The sequence below is a fragment of the Lontra canadensis genome, unplaced genomic scaffold (assembly GCF_010015895.1).
Source record: "Lontra canadensis isolate GAN:19392208 unplaced genomic scaffold, GSC_riverotter_1.0 scaffold39, whole genome shotgun sequence".
Lineage (NCBI taxonomy): Eukaryota > Metazoa > Chordata > Mammalia > Carnivora > Mustelidae > Lontra > Lontra canadensis.
The window spans coordinates 7,549,328-7,568,124 of NW_022631033.1; the positions used below are offsets into that span (position 1 = coordinate 7,549,328).

General features: G+C 39.7%; 1 protein-coding gene across 3 annotated transcripts in view; it reads left to right on the forward strand.

Moving 5' to 3' along the window:
• WDR17 (WD repeat domain 17) overlaps positions 1-18,797 on the forward strand; it is a 106,659-nt gene that overhangs the window by 85,388 nt on the left and 2,474 nt on the right. For 2 of the 3 annotated variants that reach the window (XM_032869837.1, XM_032869836.1), the window contains 11 exons: positions 1,017-1,149; positions 1,944-2,035; positions 3,078-3,177; positions 4,187-4,326; positions 6,467-6,487; positions 8,370-8,481; positions 11,708-11,849; positions 12,147-12,249; positions 13,450-13,551; positions 16,768-16,866; positions 17,192-17,375. In XM_032869837.1, coding sequence (XP_032725728.1) covers positions 1,017-1,149; positions 1,944-2,035; positions 3,078-3,177; positions 4,187-4,326; positions 6,467-6,487; positions 8,370-8,481; positions 11,708-11,849; positions 12,147-12,249; positions 13,450-13,551; positions 16,768-16,866; positions 17,192-17,375 — 1,228 coding nt within the window. The remainder of the gene's footprint in view (positions 1-1,016; positions 1,150-1,943; positions 2,036-3,077; positions 3,178-4,186; positions 4,327-6,466; positions 6,488-8,369; positions 8,482-11,707; positions 11,850-12,146; positions 12,250-13,449; positions 13,552-16,767; positions 16,867-17,191; positions 17,376-18,797) is intronic. The other variant, XM_032869834.1, reaches the window with a different exon arrangement.

Genomic DNA, 18,797 nt, shown 5'->3' on the forward strand with positions numbered 1-18,797 from the left:
AAGTTTGTGTTGTATAAATCCAGCCGTTCAGAGAGATTGAGTGGCAGTATCTCAGCCCCGGTCCCTAGGAAGGGGATATTATTCCTCTAACAAGGAAATCAGGGTCAGGTAGTTAAAAACATAGCTGTTGGGGAGAATGCCAGAGACCCTATGAATGGAAGACTGTTAACAATAAGCTGGATCCAAAAAAAAAAAAAAAAGTCTGCTACTCCTATCCAAAAATTGACAGTTGAAATGTAGTTTAATACAAACGCCAGCATAAGTTAAATAGACCAGATTAGTTTTTAATGAAACTGTAAGAGTTGAATTAATTTGGTTGGTTGTTGGAAAACTACCTGGGACTTAGGAAAAGAGAAAGACAGGATACAGAGAGACAGAGGCAGGCATAAGTAAACCCTTTATCATGTCCAAGATCAGGATCCTGTCTTCCCCTCATATATCAGGAGCATTATTTTTTCTTAACTACCTTGCTTGGGGTACTCATAATATTTTCTGTATTACCAATATTTATACTTTTATATTATCTTTTTTTAATGATTTTAAACTACTTATATTTAGAAGCTCTCCATTCACGGTTGTGCTCAGTAAAACATTTAACATTCTACTGTCTGTGATGAAGTAGACACCCCTGGATTTATTAATGCAGGTGAAAGCAGATATCCCAGCTCACATACCTGGTTTGCAAGTTAATTTAAGAAAACATACTGCTTATTGTAATAGATAAGCTACATTCATTTAAAGACCAAAATGTTCAGTGCACTTAAAAATATGAAAATACGTAGTGTTCTAAGAGAAAGCAAGTATCTGTAGTATTTATTATTCCAGAAAACTTTTGTCTTCCATATCTGATTTGATTATAAAATTTGAGGCCTTTAGAAAAGTGATATGCAAAAGGGCTTTATGAAATCTACCACATATTTTGAATATTTGGATGTTTAGATATTTCAGAAAATCTCTGTCGGAACTAGAACCTTGAAATTAGCATATTATAAAAGAAATTGTTCTTATTTTATTAGGAGAGCGGATCAGTTAATCCAGGAAGACAAGGATGATGTCATTCCTTACTGCATCGCCATTGGTGATGTGAAAAAATTAGTCGACTTTTTTATGTCAAGAGGTCAGCTTAAAGAAGCTCTGCTTGTTGCACAGGTACAGCTGCGTGACTGCACAGGCTCCATGCCCTGGTGGGTGGGCACGTGGAAGGAAGGCTGCGTTGACCAGCTGCCCTTGCCATCACGTGATCCGGCGTCGTGATTGGCTTGGCCTCCGCCCACCTCCCAGCTGTCTCCGCCCACATCGCTCTCACACGATCAGAGCACATCGAGTGTACTTTAGACCTACCAGCATCCCTGACGTCCGAACTTCTGTGTACTGATGAATGTTAGATGTGCTTGAGCAGATTTTTCTAGTAACCATGTACTTGTTGATACAAAGGGAGTTCACGTTTTTTTTTCCCCAAATTCTAAGGGTATCTTCAAACTGTATAAATTTAAAACATGATTTGAGTAAGTAGTTGATCCTTGAACAACACAGAGGTTAGGGGTACTGAACCCCCACCCAGTCATAAATCCACATATAACTGTTGACTTTCCCAAAACTTACCTGCTGATTAGCCTCCTGTTGACCAGAAGCTTACCGATAATGTAGTTGACTAGCACATGTTTTGTATATGTATTGCATGCTGTATTATGATGATAAAGTTAACTAGAGGAAAGAAATGTTATTAAGAAAATCATAAGGAAGAGAAAATACATTTACAGTGATGTACTGTATTTACTGGAAAAAAAAAAAATCTGCATGAAGTGGACCCATGCAGTTCAAACCCATGTTGTTCAAGGGTCAACTGTACTTTGATCAAAATAATATTCTGGAAAAAAATTTTTGAAACTGGTCAGCTATCAAGAACTAGCTAAAAATTAATTAAAGATTTCATTAAATTCTAGGCTGCTTGTGAGGGAAACATGCAGACCTTACATGTTTCTACACCGAAAGGATCTTCATCTTCCGATGATATCTACAAGGAGGACTTTAATGAGTGAGCATTTCATCCCTTGTGTGGGGTCATATTTTCATGGTTGGCTTCCCTGTAGGAGGTTTTGAGAACCATGAAGTTCATATTTCTCTGCATACAGAAGGCTTGGTGGGGGTCACCTCATTTCTCACCATGGTCACACTCTGTCTCGGCTCCTCCCGCGGAGAACAGGGCAAGGTCAGGCACAGAGACACAGCCTATGACATTCTATGTCCCTTCCAGAGAAGGAAAATGCATTCAGTAGAGAGATCTCAAATAAAGCACCTAAGTACTTAAATACTTAAAAACTGATCAGACCTGTTTAGGGAAGGAGGGGCTGTGAAAATACGTGTGTGCTGTTTATTAATGTTTCACTGTAAAGTCGGTGTGGATAACTGTTCATTGTTCATAATCCCAAGACCCCAGAGTTAGTGTTGGGAATAAAACTTATGCTCCTTTTAAAGAAGAAATCCAGCTATATATGCTTTTAAAAGAATTGGAGATTAGAATTCCTCAGCCTTTTGACCTTTGTAAAATCTAATAATCTACTTTCCCGTGCCACATCTATTGACTCCTTTCATTGCTCTAGAAAATTGGATATTTAAACTTTAAGGACGTTTATCAAGTAAAAAAAAGAGTCATAAAATGTTAAACAAATAGTGTTGCGACCAGCGTACTCCTTCCTGGTTCTCTGCTGCTGTTCTCTGCCATTACTAAGCTCAAACATACACCACCTGTACTTGGTGTCACCACTAAATTTTGAAAGTTTCCATTCACTTCTAAGCTTGACTGTCCCTATAGCTGAGTTATAAATGATTCAGTGTAGGATGGTGAATTCTGAAAGTTAAGCTTTTCGTCTGACACTTGGCAGGGTGGTTTGTCTGTCCCGCCTGCTTTCCTGGTTTTTTTTTTTTTTTTTTACCAAAAATCAGACTTTATACTCTAATCAAAGATACCAAATTAAATCCGATTCGATCCTTTAATCAGCTTGTTGTTGAAGGGTGTTAGTCCATTCTGTGGTGGAATCCTTGCTTTTATGGAGAATATATGCTTTTATCTCTTCTAGACTCCTGCACAAAGTCAGTGAAGAACTGGCGGAGTGGTATTTCCGGGACGGGCGGGCCGTGCTAGCCGCGTGCTGCCAGCTAGCTGTAGATAACACCGAGGTACATTTTTCACTGTGCTGTCTGTGGATGAGACGCTCTTAAGACGTGGCACGGTGTTGGAGTGGAAAAAATGCAGCACCTTCTGTGTGAGATCTGACTGTGTGTGCTTTCCAAGCCTGAGCTCCCAGGCCTTATAAGCACACATGAACTCTAGAGACTATGTGATCTTTTTTTTTTTCCCCAATTAATTTATTTTTATCACAAGACACATGTTTGTAACCACCTTACTTTAAGTGTTTCATCTTATGTGAGGAGCAGTAGTGTCGTAAATGGAAGAATCTGGACTGGGACTCAGCATACCTGACCTTGGAAAGCACTTACTTTTAAGTATTCTTTGGTATATTCTGTTTTTAAGGTATTTTCTGTTTGACCCACTAATCTAATAAGAAGAATGTAAAGTGAAGATGGGTTCTATTTTGCGTATATCCTTAGGTATAGTGTATTTAAGGGGTAATTGATAATCATTGCACACTACTGAAAAAGCTTTTAAGAATTCACATTGTTTTGTGATAGATTGAAAGACATGTGGAAGATATGGCAGAAAGACAGTTATTAATTACAAAAATAATACTAAGGGTTTTTTTTTTTAAGATTTTATTTATTTATTTGAGAATAATAGAGAGCATGAGAGGGGAGAAGGTCAGAGGGAGAAGCAGACTGCCGGTGGAGCTGGGAACCTGATACAGGGCTTGATCCTAGGACTCCAGGATCGTGACCTGAGCCAAAGGCAGTTGCTTAACCAACTTAGACACCCAGGCACCCAGTACTGAAGGTTTTAAACTTAAATTCTGACCTTATAAAAATTTCCTCTCTGACCCTTTATCATGGGCTTTTCCACCTGCAAATTGCATTTGTACTTACATAAGAACTTCATAGGTATATGACATTCAATCCTTTGTAAGAATGATTATAGGTTAATATTGCTTTATCTACTTTATGAGCTTGGCGGGGAATGATGAGCCAATGCCATGTCTATGAAACTGAAGCAATTATTTTGTCATTGAGCAAGCGTGCTATGGCATACCTGATCCGTGGGAATGAGCTGGAACTGGCTGTGTGTGTGGGCACCGCGCTGGGGGAGGCTGCGGCCGCTGGCACCCACTACGCCCTGGAGTTGTTGGCAAGAAAATGCATGATGATTCCCACATGGTAAGAATTTCCAAATTCAAAGAAAGATTCTACAGTGATGGGATACGTTTTTTAAATACTGTAAGTTAGTTGCATTTGGTGTGTATTGGGAGAGCACAGCATCTCCTTTTTCTAAATTACTAGCGGAGACTATGGGAGGAAACCGGGCCATGACAGCGAAGTGACAGTGGGAACTACCCTCGTTATAGAAGGAAATCTTCCGTGACCCATTCTGACTCGGGGCAGGTGCACCTCCACGATCTTTCCAGCACACAAAACATCGTGAGAACAAATGTGCCCTTCTTAAGATAATCAGGACCACACATTCCCACATTTTAAATTCTGCATATCTACACTCATTCGTGTCAGATCTTGTGTCTTAGTTTAAGGTGTGGAAAATAAAGTCACTTTTCTAATGGAGAGTAACAGTGTGGTGTAGCCGGAGACTCGGAACAGGCTGTACCCCCAGATGTGGGCAGCGTGCCAAGACATCGACTCTGGAAGGGCCCTGTCCCAGCAGTCCTCGCTCCTGTCCACAGCGCCCTGATCTCAGGGTGGGCGGTCCTTCCTCACCGAGCCGCCCCAGGAAACACACGATGCTGACAGTCAGAAGACGGTTGTTGAGTAAAGGCAACTGTAGACTTTTATCTTCTCTTTCCGCAAAGTACGTAGAACCCCAAGGAGTTTCCGAATAAACTTGCTTCTCAGGTCTTGCACCTCTTCCCGCCGTACGCCCTGTGCACACACGTGCCGCTCTTAATGGCGGAGCTAGACAGACCCCACTGCTCGCATCTACAGAGGACAGAAATAGTAATCATAAGGATGGTCGGCTGACCCTTCTGCGCTGCTTACTGTGTGCCAAGCACCATTTGAAGCACTTTACGTGGAATGACCCACTAGATACTTTGCAGTCAATACTGATTCACCGCAGGTCTCCATCACCACTAAAGCCAAGATTCAAGGTTACATAAACTGGCTGCAAAGTTTGCACTTAGCCACTGTCTTAGTTCAGACTGTCGCAACGAAGTGTCACGGGCTGGGTGGCTTATAAACAGCAGAAACTTATTTCTCACAGTTCTGGAGGCTGCAAAGCCTAAAATCAAGATGCTGACAGATCGGGTGTCTGATGAGAGCTGGCTTCCTTGGTCATCATTGGCCAATTTCTTGCTGTGCTCACATGTGGAAGGGGCCAGCTCATTTATAAGGACACTAATCCCATTCATGAGGGCTCGGCTCCCAAGACCTAATCACCTTCCCAAGACCCCACTTCTAAATACCATTCTATTGGGGATTAGGTTCAGCATAGGAATTCAGGGGGCAACACAAGCATCCAGGCTGCGGCAGCTGTCACGCTGTACCACGTCCTTAATCTGTGACTAAATCAGCAGAAGAGCAGCACTTCCCATTTTCCTCTTCTTTCCGGATCTGGGGGCTTCATAGTGAATCAGGAATCTCAGGGATTTTGTAATTTTTACCATATCTTAACACGTATAAGAGCTCCCTCCCCCACCATCAGCCTTAAACTTCCCACCATCCTTTGCGAGTGCCCGGTTTTCCCTGTAGATAGCAGTCAGTTACATACTTATTGCGACTTGCCTTGGACCCATCCCAAAGCATGAGGTTTAACTCAGGCTATTTAGTCACAAAGGTGACTGACTCCAGGCTAAAAGTCATCATCTAATCTCAATAAAATGTGATTAGTTTTTTGTTTTCTTTTTTTTTAGATGAGGGTAAAAAATAGCAAAAAAAAAAAAAGCAATTAAATTTAAGTGAGGTCTAAAAAAATCTTTCAACTGACTATATATCTTAGTTGCTTTTAATACAAAACAAACTTCCATTTCCTTATAACTGCCCCAAGAAGTTTCTTTTATATATCCATAGAATAGACACATGCATAAGAAACTAGATTAAAGTTCAAATTCTGAAATATGTGGCACCAATCAGGTTTTTTTCTAGGGGGAATCTGTAATCCTCATGGTATTCATAGAGCTCCAGAAATTTAAGTAAAAATGGATAGCTGCATAATTTCAAGAGAATGTTCATAATTTTGTAAACCAAGTGTACTTTGCCTGTTTTGCATTTACTGGTAAAAGTTTCCTTCTTCCTGGTTCTCGTTGCATATTATCCATGGTATTCATATTTAAAATCATTTTCTTTCTAGCTTTCCATCTGTTGGATACAGGTATTATCTTGTTTTATAAAAAATTTTAATTAAAAAACTCATATTTTATTTTAGAATATTAAATTCTAAAATATTAAAGTTTTAGAATATGAACTCTGTATTAAGAAGTAATCATTACCTGTTCTTGCTTCATTGTTTCACAGAATGCTAGTTCTTTCATAGAATTTATAACATGTAAAACCTAGCTACAAAGTAATAAGAACAGTTCCTTTAGCCCAGATACAAAAATCACTCCTGATTTTATACTTAAAACTTGTGTAATAAACAAACTGTGACTTTCTATAGTACCAAATGACAGTTAATAACTAAGCAAGTGAAAAATGCCTGTTCTGGTAGCAAAATTTCAGATTTTAGGTTATTAGGTAGGTCTGTATTATTACAAATATATACATTTTCCCCAATTCGTGTCCTGAATTTTCAATAAATGGTAAATTACACTAGTGAATAAAATTAACTAGCGTTGCTGTAAATTTCAGTGTATGACTATATAATTCTACTGTGAGAAAGTCAGACTTAAATGTTCATAAAATTTTGAATAGAAGTTTAGCACAGCTTTTTTTTTGTTTTTTAGGTTTTTATTTATTTATTTGACAGACAGAGATCACAAGTAGTCAGAGAGGCAGGCAGAGAGAGAGAAGGAAGCAGTCCTGCTGAGCAGAGAGACCAATGTGGGGCTCGATCCCAGGACCCTGGGATCATGACCTGAGCCGAAGGCAGAGGCTTTAACCCACTGAGCCACCCAGGCACCCCTAGCACAGCTATTTTATGCCCTATAAAAGCAAATGGTAATTTCCCTATTCTCATGGACATAATTGAATACTGCTATTAAATGTTGGAATCAGAAAACAGAGTCATTTAAACCTTTTAGCAAGAACAGATGAATTACCCTAATTTGAGACTTGTAAAAATACCCAAAGGTTTACCTGCTCCGTGATGGTAGAATATTTGACACACACAAGTTATCTATTCCCGTTCCAAGCTCACAGTATTCTCAATTAAACATCTCTTCATGTTTTAAAAATGATTGATTCATATAAATGACCAGTGTACATTTGACTGAAGGCTTCACAAAGAATGTGAAGGAGGATTTTACTCTCAGAAGTCTGACCTTCAGAAATTCACATTTGAAATATTGTCTATTCTCAGGTTATGCCGAATATGTCAAATATCAGTTTCTTGAAAATGGAATGGTAACATCTCGAACCATTAAAAAGTAGTGTTTTCTCAGTTATGATGTGTGCAACCAAAAATTCTTTACCTAGTGATTTTTAAGAAGATGTTATACAAAATATTTTTAATGCAGAGCTGTTAAGTCCATACAGCACTTTAAAGTACCTTATGTTTTTAAGTGATTTATTCCATTTATTGAATCTTTAAAAAGTAAATCCAAAAATTGCATTTCTCTCTTTGATTTCCACCTAAAGTTTAGGAGAGTTGCGGAATACCCCAAATTCTAAACTTAAAACATCTAGGTGTTCTGTTGGTTTTAAGGATCCGTGGTTGACTACCATGACCAAAGCTGATGAGAATTAGCTTTGACAAAATTTGCCGTGTAATGCACTGCAAAGAACATATCTAATTCTACTTAGCTTGGTTAGATAATTGTCCTGTAATAACAAAGTTAATTATGAATATATAAAGATTCACTTAGATTAAAAAAAAAAACTACAGAAATTTCATAATCCATTTATCCTTCATGCTCTTTGGTTTCTGTCATCCGCATTTAGAAGACTTCCATAATTAGGTAGGAAATTGGTGCTGTTTATATAAGTAGAAAATCGAGGGAGGCGGTAGAATTTTCTTCCTTGGAAATAGTTCTAAATGTTATTTTTAGATTTTTTTTTTCCCTCAGTTGAAGTTTCCCCTTTTGTTGCGTGCGTAGGAATCTGGCGGCCGATCTGCTGATGATGACTCCTGACAATGAGCTGCAGCTGGTCAAACTCTGTGCCTTCTACCCAGGCTGCCCTGAAGAGCTGAACCATCTTCGTGAGAAGGTAAGCTCAGGACAGTCCCTTCCCCAGTCGGAACGCAGTGCTGTGATTTAACTAACTGTAGGTTCGGGCACATACAGATTGAGGCAGGGAAACAAACCTATCCCTTTCCAACCCTTTTATAAATAGAACAAAAATGGTAACGGTACGTGACATTTCTTGAGCTTCTACTGTATGCTTGGGACAGTTGTAGATTTTCGCATGAATATGTGTTTTACTCAATTCTCATGCTGCCCTGAAAAGCCGGGAATATTGTTCCTATTCCACAAAGAAAGAGAGTTCAGAGGGGAAGGAACTGCCCTCAGTGGAAGGCGGAGGGTGAATGTCAGGTTCAGCCTGCCTGCCTCCGCGTCCCAAGGCCTCCCCACTCTGCCGCTCTGCATTGTAAGGAACATGTAAGCTGACTTTTTAAAAATAGGCAACTTAGGCTCCTAAAAGAGTTAATGAAGTATAATGAAATTCCCATGCATTACTCTAAAGTGGTTTAAAGAACTATTCCTTTATAGAATATAGGAACTTATGTGCTAAGATTTTATATAAAAACAACCAAAATATTCCATAATCTGAAGATGGTTTATATAAAGTGCAGCACATTTTTGTAGTTCAGTGCTTTTAATCCATTAAAAAGGTCGTGAAGTTCTGTTTTTATTGGCGCTGGTAGATGGCTGTAAAGCAATCACGAAAAGGCAGAATATGAAATATGCACATGCCGTGTGATTTTCGTTTTGAAAACAACTGTGTATGTACTTATGTTATTTATAGCATATTCAAGGAGATATGTACAGTTCTTTTAAGAAAAATGTAAGCTAGAATAAAACATTTTCTTATCTTTAACTTTGAAAATAACCATGTTTTGTTACACTTATATGACCCTTGATTTGTGCCCAGTGGCTGAGTGGCCTTATTCATTCAACAACGGGATACTTACTAAGTATTATGATAGTACAAATAGACCAGGTGTGTGTGTGTGTGTGTGTGTGTGTGTGTGTGTGTGAGCTCCAGTGTGTGAGCAGATGTGTGGAAGTGTGTGTGAGTGTGTGATACCAGGAAAGATACCTGTGAAAGGATAAGTATGCACAGTAATCAGTGGGTTGTGAGATTTGGGGTGATTTAACTTCTTTATACGCTTTGTATTTTGTGAATTATTTTTTTAAATGAGCTGTGCTTGTTTTTACAAACATGACAAATAAAAGCTATTTCCATGTTGAAATTAAAATAAGGAAGTAGGAACTTTACATTTGTTGCATAGTGCCTTTTTTTTTAATGTTTTATGGATTGATATGAGAAAGAGAGAGAGAGCAGGAGCAGGAGGAAGGGGAGGCAAAGGGCTAGGGAGAGGGAGAAGCAGAGTCCCTGCTGACTGCAGCACCCTATGCCAGGCTCAGTCCCAGGACCCTGAGATCAGGACCTGCTGTGTAACACACTGGGCCACACAGACACCCTGCCTAGTGCTTTAAGAGTAACTCACATATCTTCTGAGATGAGAACAGCAGTTGCTAATATTGAGGCTTAGAGTGGAAAAATATTTGTCTGTGTTTACACACTGGTAATGACATGGGCAAGATGACATTCACACAGTCTTTTCATCAGACGTTCTAAAAAGATATCAGACTTTCTGGTCAGACTTCATTAATAACTCTTTAGAAAGACTAGTCAGTTTGTGTACACATGTTACTGCCTCTGGACAGTTTCACAAGTAATGCTAAAAATTGTGTTTTCAAATATTTTATTGATTTATATAACTTAGAATTTTAAGACGGGACAGAAATTACAGGAATGATCATCTTACTTATATTTTATTTGAGAATAAAATTTCAATAGAAATCATTTTTCCATTTCCTTTACTCTTGGAGCATGTAACAAAGTGAAGAAACTTTATTTTATTTAGCCAGGCATAGTACCTAGCACATAGTAGTTGCTCAGTAAAGACTGGCATTTAGTAAATGAAGATGGGGAAACAATGTGGAAATGTTATATGTATGAAAGCCCCTTTAATAGAGTTTGTTGTAATTGTTTAAGAGGGAGAGATTAAGGAATCTAAAATGTTCAGTTTAGCAAATTTTTATTTGTTTTTTATGTTTTCATTTAACTTCCGGGTGGTTAACATGCAGTGGGTTGTTAGTGTCAGGTGTACAATATAGTGACTCACCACTTCCACACATCACCCGTGGCTCCTCACAGCAAGGGCGCTCCCCAGTCCCCATCACCTCCTTCACCTATCTCCCCACCCACTTTAAATCACAGAAGTTATGAAGCTCTTGAATAAGAGCGTTAATAAATAGGTCAAATAAACCATCTTAGTCTCTTGAGGGGACATAGAGGGGAAGTATGAAGAGACGAGCGTGAGGAATCTCAAAGATGAGCGGACCCATGACCTACTGTGATTGAACTGAGGCCTGGGGGGTCACACAGGAAAGCCCTCTGCCCCGGGAGCACCATCTCCAGGGTCACCGAAGACCAGCGAGACAAAGCCTTCAACAATTTATAGGTGTTGCTTAGAAACTGACCAGCAGACCTTTAACACTTCCTCTTCAAATGTCATGAACACATCAGATTTCAATATAAAAGATAACTTTCAATTCCTGCCTACATTCTGGAAGTGGAAGAGCTTACCTAGGGAGGAGCAGGCTCTCTGTTTCAACAGGAAAAAAAATTATTTGAAAAAAAAAAAGGGAGTATTGCTTCGCATTTTACAGTAATGAAATCTCATAGGCTCAAAATCTCCATTTTGTGGCATTTCAGAATGTCAGAGCTAAAAACTGTGAGAGCTTGTATGTGTTTTGCCTTCCTGCTTGAAATGACGTGGCTTTGTCTCAAAGGCCAAATGAACTTAAACTCCAGAGTGTAGAGGTTGTGGAAGAGTGTACTGTTGACATTTTCTACATTTGATGTAGTTTCTGTCATTGGTCAGTGTATCTTGAAATAGCAAATCTCAGCTGTTTTTTGCATGGATACTAATTCCAACTATCACAGTTTCCTTCCACCTCTTTTATTAGGTGTTTATGTGATGAAAAGCTATTAACTCATTAGCTAATACCCTATTTATTGTATTTAGATCCTAAAGGTGTTTTCCTAAATGTATGCTCTTAATACAAATTATTTCATTTACATCTATTTTGAACGACTTTAATAAGAAAAGCATACTAGACATATTGGAAATGTTTATTAGTTATACTGCTATTTTTATCCCTATAAATTTTAGTAACATCATCAAACCAATTACTTTCAGTGCAAGCTACCCACGGTAGAGGAATGTATGCAGTTAGCGGAGACAGCCCATGCAGATGGTAATATATTTGAAACTGTGAAATACTACTTGTTAAGTCAGGAACCTGAAAAAGCCCTTCCTATTGGTATTGATTTCATTAAAGGTAAGTTTCTAGTTGTTAGTATAATCTAAAATCTACCCAGTTACTTGATCTTTTCATTAATATTGATAAGCAACCTTAAAATCAAGCACTGGCTATCCTAAATTTAAAAAGTAAAGAGATTGGTGATTGTATAATATGGGGACTTAAAAGACAGTAAATATGGAAATACTTGTGATCCAGAAAATAAGGGGGTAGGCGGGATTGACCAGAAGAGAATTAATTACGTAAGTTAAAAATTGGATGAACACATTTAAAACTATTACTTAGAGAATCTCGTATTTGGTTTTATTTTGCCAGAATACATCACTAGTTCAGATTGGACACTGGATACCATTTATCCTGTTCTTGACCTGCTGAGTTATATTCGTACTGAAAAATTAGTCTTGCATACGTGTACTAAGTGAGTACTTTTTCTCCAAAATATATAACTGAACCTATGTAATGTTTTAAAATGGTTATATTGTTTTTAGTGTTCAGATCACGAAAAAATATCATCTTGGACCAGTAGATGCCCTTGTAGAAAAAATTACATTTTTATTTGCTCTTCTTTTTTTTTTTTTAATTTTAAGATATATATATTTATTTTAGAGGGAAGGAGGAGGAAGGGGAGAGGAAGAGGGAGAGAAAGAATCTCAAGCAGACTCTGGGCTGAGCTCAGAGCCCACCCTGGGGCTCAGTCTCATGACCCTGAGAGCATGACCTGAGCTGAAACCAAGAGTTGGACTCTTAACCTACTGAACTACCCAGGCGTGCCTTTATTTGCTATTCTTAAGAAAACATAAAGAGATCATTTTGAAACAAATAATCTTAGTGGTCCTATTTACTAATACCTAGAGTATGTGTGTTTATATATGTATGTGTAGACATGTGCACACACGTACACACACACACACACACACACACACACAAACACACACCCCTAACTGGCTCAGATAGGGCTAATTCAGAGCTGTGGGGTAGTCTTAGTCTTCAAGTCCTCAAGAAGCTAGGGGTCATTATCTATTAAATAGCAACTGTGTGCAAATCATACTAGGCTAGGGGAAAAGTGAAGGTGCTAGAAAGTGAAAAACAGACACCATCCCTGCATTCATGTGTCATTTAAGGACACTGTTGTCCATAGATTGAAGGTCCCCAGAGACTGTGTAGTTTATAATGGAGGCTTTGGGCTATTTTTGCTTTAATGGCATGTGTGGAAATGATGACGCCACAGCCTGGGAAACTTTGACAAGTTTCCTTAGCCAGAAATGGAGTGGATATGCTCTGTCCTTTCCCAGAGTCTACAGAGTATGACAGGAATTCCTAAATTGAGCCTAATGAGTTATTTAGAGAAAGATGGACATGAAGAAACAGTCAAGGAATAGAGAAAAGCAAGAAGACAAGAGTTAAACCTTATTTGTGGTATAGCATAAGTGTGTGAATAGGAGTTAACTTAAGAATAAAACATCTTCAAGTCTGGAAAATTTTCTAAACATATTTTGCTATGTCACTCATCAAAATACAGAGATGCAAGTACAGTGACTATATATGTGAGTAACATTCTAGATCTCAAGTTATGGAATTAAAGATATATATCTATATGTATATATATGTTCTCTTCTAGAGCTCGAAATGAATTGCTTATATTGTGTGGTTATATTGGGGCACTACTGGCTATCAGAAGACAGTACCAAAGCATCGTTCCAGCACTTTATGAATACACAAGGTAAAACCGATTTCGCTTCTGTTACAAACGTAGGGAAATTCCTTTCACTGAGATAGTCTCTAAGTACATCCTAGAAGGCCTTCCGTACATATCGTATGCGTCCACTGGTTCATTAGCATGCACTTTATAATAAAGCAGTGATAAAAATCTATGAATTAGAAGTGAATTAGGATGTAAATGATAGAAATCCTAATTCTAGCTTAAACACATGGGGTTTATTGGTCTTGTGTCAAGACCCTTGGGATCGGCTTCCCAGGGCTGTTAGAGCTATGCACAAAGTCCATCCAGGACTGAATTCTTCCCTCCTCGGCTCCCCTCCGCTTGCTTGAGGAACCCACCACGACAGGTCTGCATTCTATGCAGGAAGCAGAGAAGAGTTACAAGGCAGGGACCCTAAAGCATGAGGCCATCGGACTCGGGAAGGAGAGGCTCACTTGGGTTATATGCCTCCCTTCGGTGAGAATGTGGAGCCCTGTTTTTAGAAGAAACAGAGAAACTGGGTGTTTCAGCTTTCCGATCTCTAGAGTAAGAAAAAGCAAAGAGGATTTGTGAACAGTGGGTGACTCACTACTTTAGAGTCGGGCCTAGCAGTCCTGCCAAACTCCTCTATTTTCTACCTGCTTGCTGAACTTCAGCCATTGTGCTTAAAACTTGTTATCATCAGAAAGAAAATCCGAGGCGCCTTTGCAAAACATCCCTTCCCAGTTGACTAGTTTGCTCCAGGGCAGAGTAGCTAACTCCAAAAAATGCTGAGCATCTGTGGGTAAAAGCAGTTTTTCTGAGTGCCCCTCACGTGGGGCTGACTTTCCGAGAGAGCTTCCTCTTCCCTCCTTTCCCTCTCCGTCTCCACGAAGGCCTCGTGTGGGACTCAGGCAGCACCTGAAGCAGACTGAGGGACAGTGGGGAGTGACCCTGCGGGGAAATTCTGGGAAAAACCTATTTCTGTGCAGGCAGCAGACCCCAAATTTGAAAGCAGTTTCTAACAATATTTAAATACCTGATGGGAGCAATAGGATGTACCGCATGGAATGAAAATATTTGGTGAAATGTGTTCCATTTACATGTGACTTGGGTAATGAAAGTAGAGACAGGGGAAATGGTCCCTTGAAATAGAATCAGAAATAAAAGGAGGCTTTTACACGTGAGCAGGAGAGACTCAGGAGAATGCATCTAAGCCTGCTAGTGTAAAACGAGAAAGGAAGAAGGCCCTCATGGGAAGGAACTTCTTACTTCGCTGGCTAGGTGTCTGTCCTCTTGTCTCAGCCCTTGCCCTTGACCCTCATACTCAGCCCCCAGGGCGTTTCTCTCTGGCCCTCTGCTCCCTCCCTTCCTCTGCTTCCCGGCTTGCTCTCCGAGTCTCCCTCATTCTGTTCTCCCCTCAGTTTTCTCTCCATGGAACCGTCAACATTTCTGTGGCCGCACTCATCGCCTCTGTGGTGGTTTTCACACTCAGGCATCGCTCCCGTGGCCAGCCAGAGTCTGGCCTCAGCTCCATGGGCTCAACATGAAAACCTCGTCCTCCTCAAATCTGCTGCTTCTCCTGTGTGCTTTCTTTTGATTGTGTCATTCTATTTCTGTCACCCAGAATCACATGATCAGGGTCCTGATTAAGTGTTCTTCTGACTGCCATAGTTAGGGTCTGCCCTAACTCCCTCCTGCCTCAGCCCTGCGTCTGGTCACCTGATCTCTGCATCTCTGTTCTTCTGCTCCATCCCCTTCCTGCTGTGGCGTCTGCCTCCTGGCAGCTCCCAGCAGCACCACCCTTCCTTGGTACCCTCCGGACCCCCCACTGTCCATCACAGAGCTTCCAGATCCTTAGTCTTACATTAAAGGTCTGCAAAAACATTTTATTACATTAAAGGTCTGCAAAAACAGGGCTCTGACCATGCCTCCCCTGCAGCCTTCTCTGTCCTCCACTCTGGCCAAACTGAATTACTCCTTGGCCCCCGTACCTGTGGAAGCTTTCCCTCTCTCAGCGTCCCTCCACTGCTTACCTTGGTTTTTCTCCTCATTCTCTGGCACTGCTTTGTTTATAGCAGATCACCCAAATGACTGCACAGATGTGCAGATTTGTAGACAGGGAAGCCAGAGTGTTTAAGGAATTCATTTTGGATCTAGCCACATTGTCAGTAAAAATTTTAAGTTCAGTCATTTGGGGTTAAAGAACATGAAAAACTACTAGTCAATTTGAGATAGTATTTCTACAGTGTTAGACATGCGTGTGTATGGGGGGAGAGTTTTACCTTTTTCCTCACCAAGTCTTATCATGTCCCAGCAGAATGATTACAATTAGCCAGAATAACCAGAAAATGCACGTTACAGAATGGCTTCCTTAACCCTTACTTCATTTCTAAGGTCTTGTGTTCTGTTTCTATCTCCCAAACAGCTTTTACTTTTAAATTTCAGCTAACTGGTTCCTTGGAAAACCCACTGAGTTCGTAACTTATTAAAGAAACTAGGACTAGTAATTATTTATCTAAGGCTTCCTAATTAATACTAATCATATCTCTTTTCCAGTTTTCTCTACAGAGATGTGATGGATCCCTGATGTCACTGTTTTGCGGCTTTTTCTCACACACGTCTGTCTTTAAAGAATTGCAGTCCTCATGTCCATTCCTTTCCACCAAGTTGACATTCTTCTCTTGCTGTTCTCCTACTTGCTTTCTTACTCCGCTAATATTCACTTTTAATTTAGACGTGAGCGGTGCCACACAGCAGCCTTGCGGGACCAGTATACAACATTGCTTGGCTTGTTTCCTCTTTCTCCACAGTTCGCTTGTTCCTTCGTTTACCCACTTTTTGCAAGTTTTACATTTTATTTTTCAAGTTTGTATTTAAATCTCGTTAACCTTCAGTGTAATATTAGTTTCAGGCGTACTGTGTAATGATTCAGCACTTCCGTACGTCACCCCGTGCTCCTCACGACCAGTGTCCCCCTTCCTCCCTGCCCCCCCATTTCGCCCATCCCCCCAAAGCCTCCCTTGCGGTTCATTCATTCATCTGCTTACTCAGACCGTCATCCAACTGGCACTTACAGAACATCTTTGACTTCAGGGCACTTAAACGCGCACACGAGCTCACACACGCACACCTTCGTGTATACACACGTATTTTTGAGCAGTTGTTAAATCTGAAATTGCAGTTATTTAAAGCACATTTGCTTTTTTAATATCAGTCTTGGGTGCCAGATGTTAATTTCTGTTTCGCATGTTTCAGTCAGCTGTTAAAGCATCGGGCGGTGTCAGTGCCTTTAAAAATTGAGCTCCTTTCGGAGGAGTTGGATGCATGGAGAGCTTGCGCACAGTCCATCAGCCGGTGAGTGGAGATGATGGAAAAATTGGAATGTGGAGGTATTACTTCATATTATAGACAAAGTTGGTGAAAATGTGGATTGACTATTAATTTTAGCCAAATAATGCATCTTGGTTTGTTCAGCGTATATTTGGTGATAGTTTACAATCCTGTTCTTTTCTGTCTTGTCAAAGTCCTTCACTTTACTACAAATCAAGTCTAAGTTGCCATCATTTCTAAAGGGGGACCAAATAATCCTTACAGACTGTTTCTGATTTAAACCTTAATAATTCCTTGATAATTCTATGGTTCTACAAAAATGAAAATGTAATATCTGTTGAAAATATAGATCATCGGAAGAGTCTGCCTATACACCCCCTTCTGATTCACAAAAAACGGTTTATGCAACTTTACTAAAGAGACTAGAACAAGAACCACTCAGAGGAATTGTTGGACCAGATTACGTGACTGGATCAAATCTGCCCAGTCATTCTGATATCCACATCTCTTGTCTTACGGGATTAAAAATTCAGGTACAGCCTAATGTAAGGCATAAATTGTTCATTTCCATTGTTTTCACGTGTTTCATTATTTTAAGAAATATGCATAATCTGAATATAAAATAAGCATAATCTGAATAAGAGAAGGTACCTATGAAGAGGACTGATGCCTTAGTGAGAAGATACACCCTTAATGCTCTACAGTTAGCTTAAATGGTCTCTCCTCCAAATACATTCAGAGAGATAGTTGTTATATTATTATCGTGAAAGCAATTCATGTAACAGGTGTACTGAGTGACAAATGTTTAAAAAGTACATGTAGATCATATCCTTTTTTTTTTTTTTGTAGATCATATCCTTAGGGAAATTAAATAAGGGAAACAAAGCCAGTCAACATAGTTATAAATGATCATATCGCAATAGATTAAAATTAACTTTATAGTCTCCATTTGTGTTTTATAAACACAAGAAATTAAGAACTGGCGTATGTATATTATTGATATACATGCTCTTATATTGGCTTACTGAATTTTTCAGCAATTACAAATTATTGGGATCAATCATGAAGGATGGCTAATCCCTAAGGAAGGTCCCTATGTACAATCAGAAGTAATGATGGGGAGTGACACCTCCCAGTGCCCCATTTCTAGAGCAAGTGGAGACGCCTTCATGGTCTCAGAGCCAGGCCAGGTGGAGGTGTCCACATGGAACAACAAGCCGCATCCACACAGACTGTGGATTGAAGCTATAGTACAGACACAAAGAACACCACTTCCCAGAAAAACGTTCACATTTTACACAGTGGGTTCTTTATTTCTAATGGAGTGTGACTTATTACATTTCTATTACTGATATGCCAGGCCAGTGGGGACAGTCCAAAAAGCAGACAGGACATTTAGTTGTGTGCATGCTTTTTTATCCACTTACGTTCAGAGATAATCAAAGCAGTAAATTCAGTAACTTATAATTAAGAGCAAAATCATCATGCAATTTTTAGAATATATCTTCAGTGCTACTCACTGCCCTCCCCGTGCCATTCCTAGTCCTTCCTTCGTATACCTGGCACACCTTCCTTTTCACTTTTCCCCTTCAGGTTCTTTTTCTCCATTCCATCTGCAGTAGCCGAATGACCTAGCAGAGAGGCTGCCTTACCTCTCTGCACCCAGACCTGAAGTAGGAGAGAACCTACTCATTATCATCTAGCACTAATGTAAATGGGGTGCTTCCCTCCCAGGATCTTTGTCTTTCGATAGAAATCACCGTTCTGGTTCTAACTGTGAAATGTCACTTGTCTTTGAGTAGGAAGCAGTCTACTTCACATGACGTGTTTTCCAACGTCTACACATGATTTAGTGATTTGAAGTCGTGATCAAAAATCTGCTTACTCTAGAAAAGAATTAAGAACATTAGTTTTTAGTCCATTTTGTGTTTTTGAAATCATGCTTTTCTTTCTGA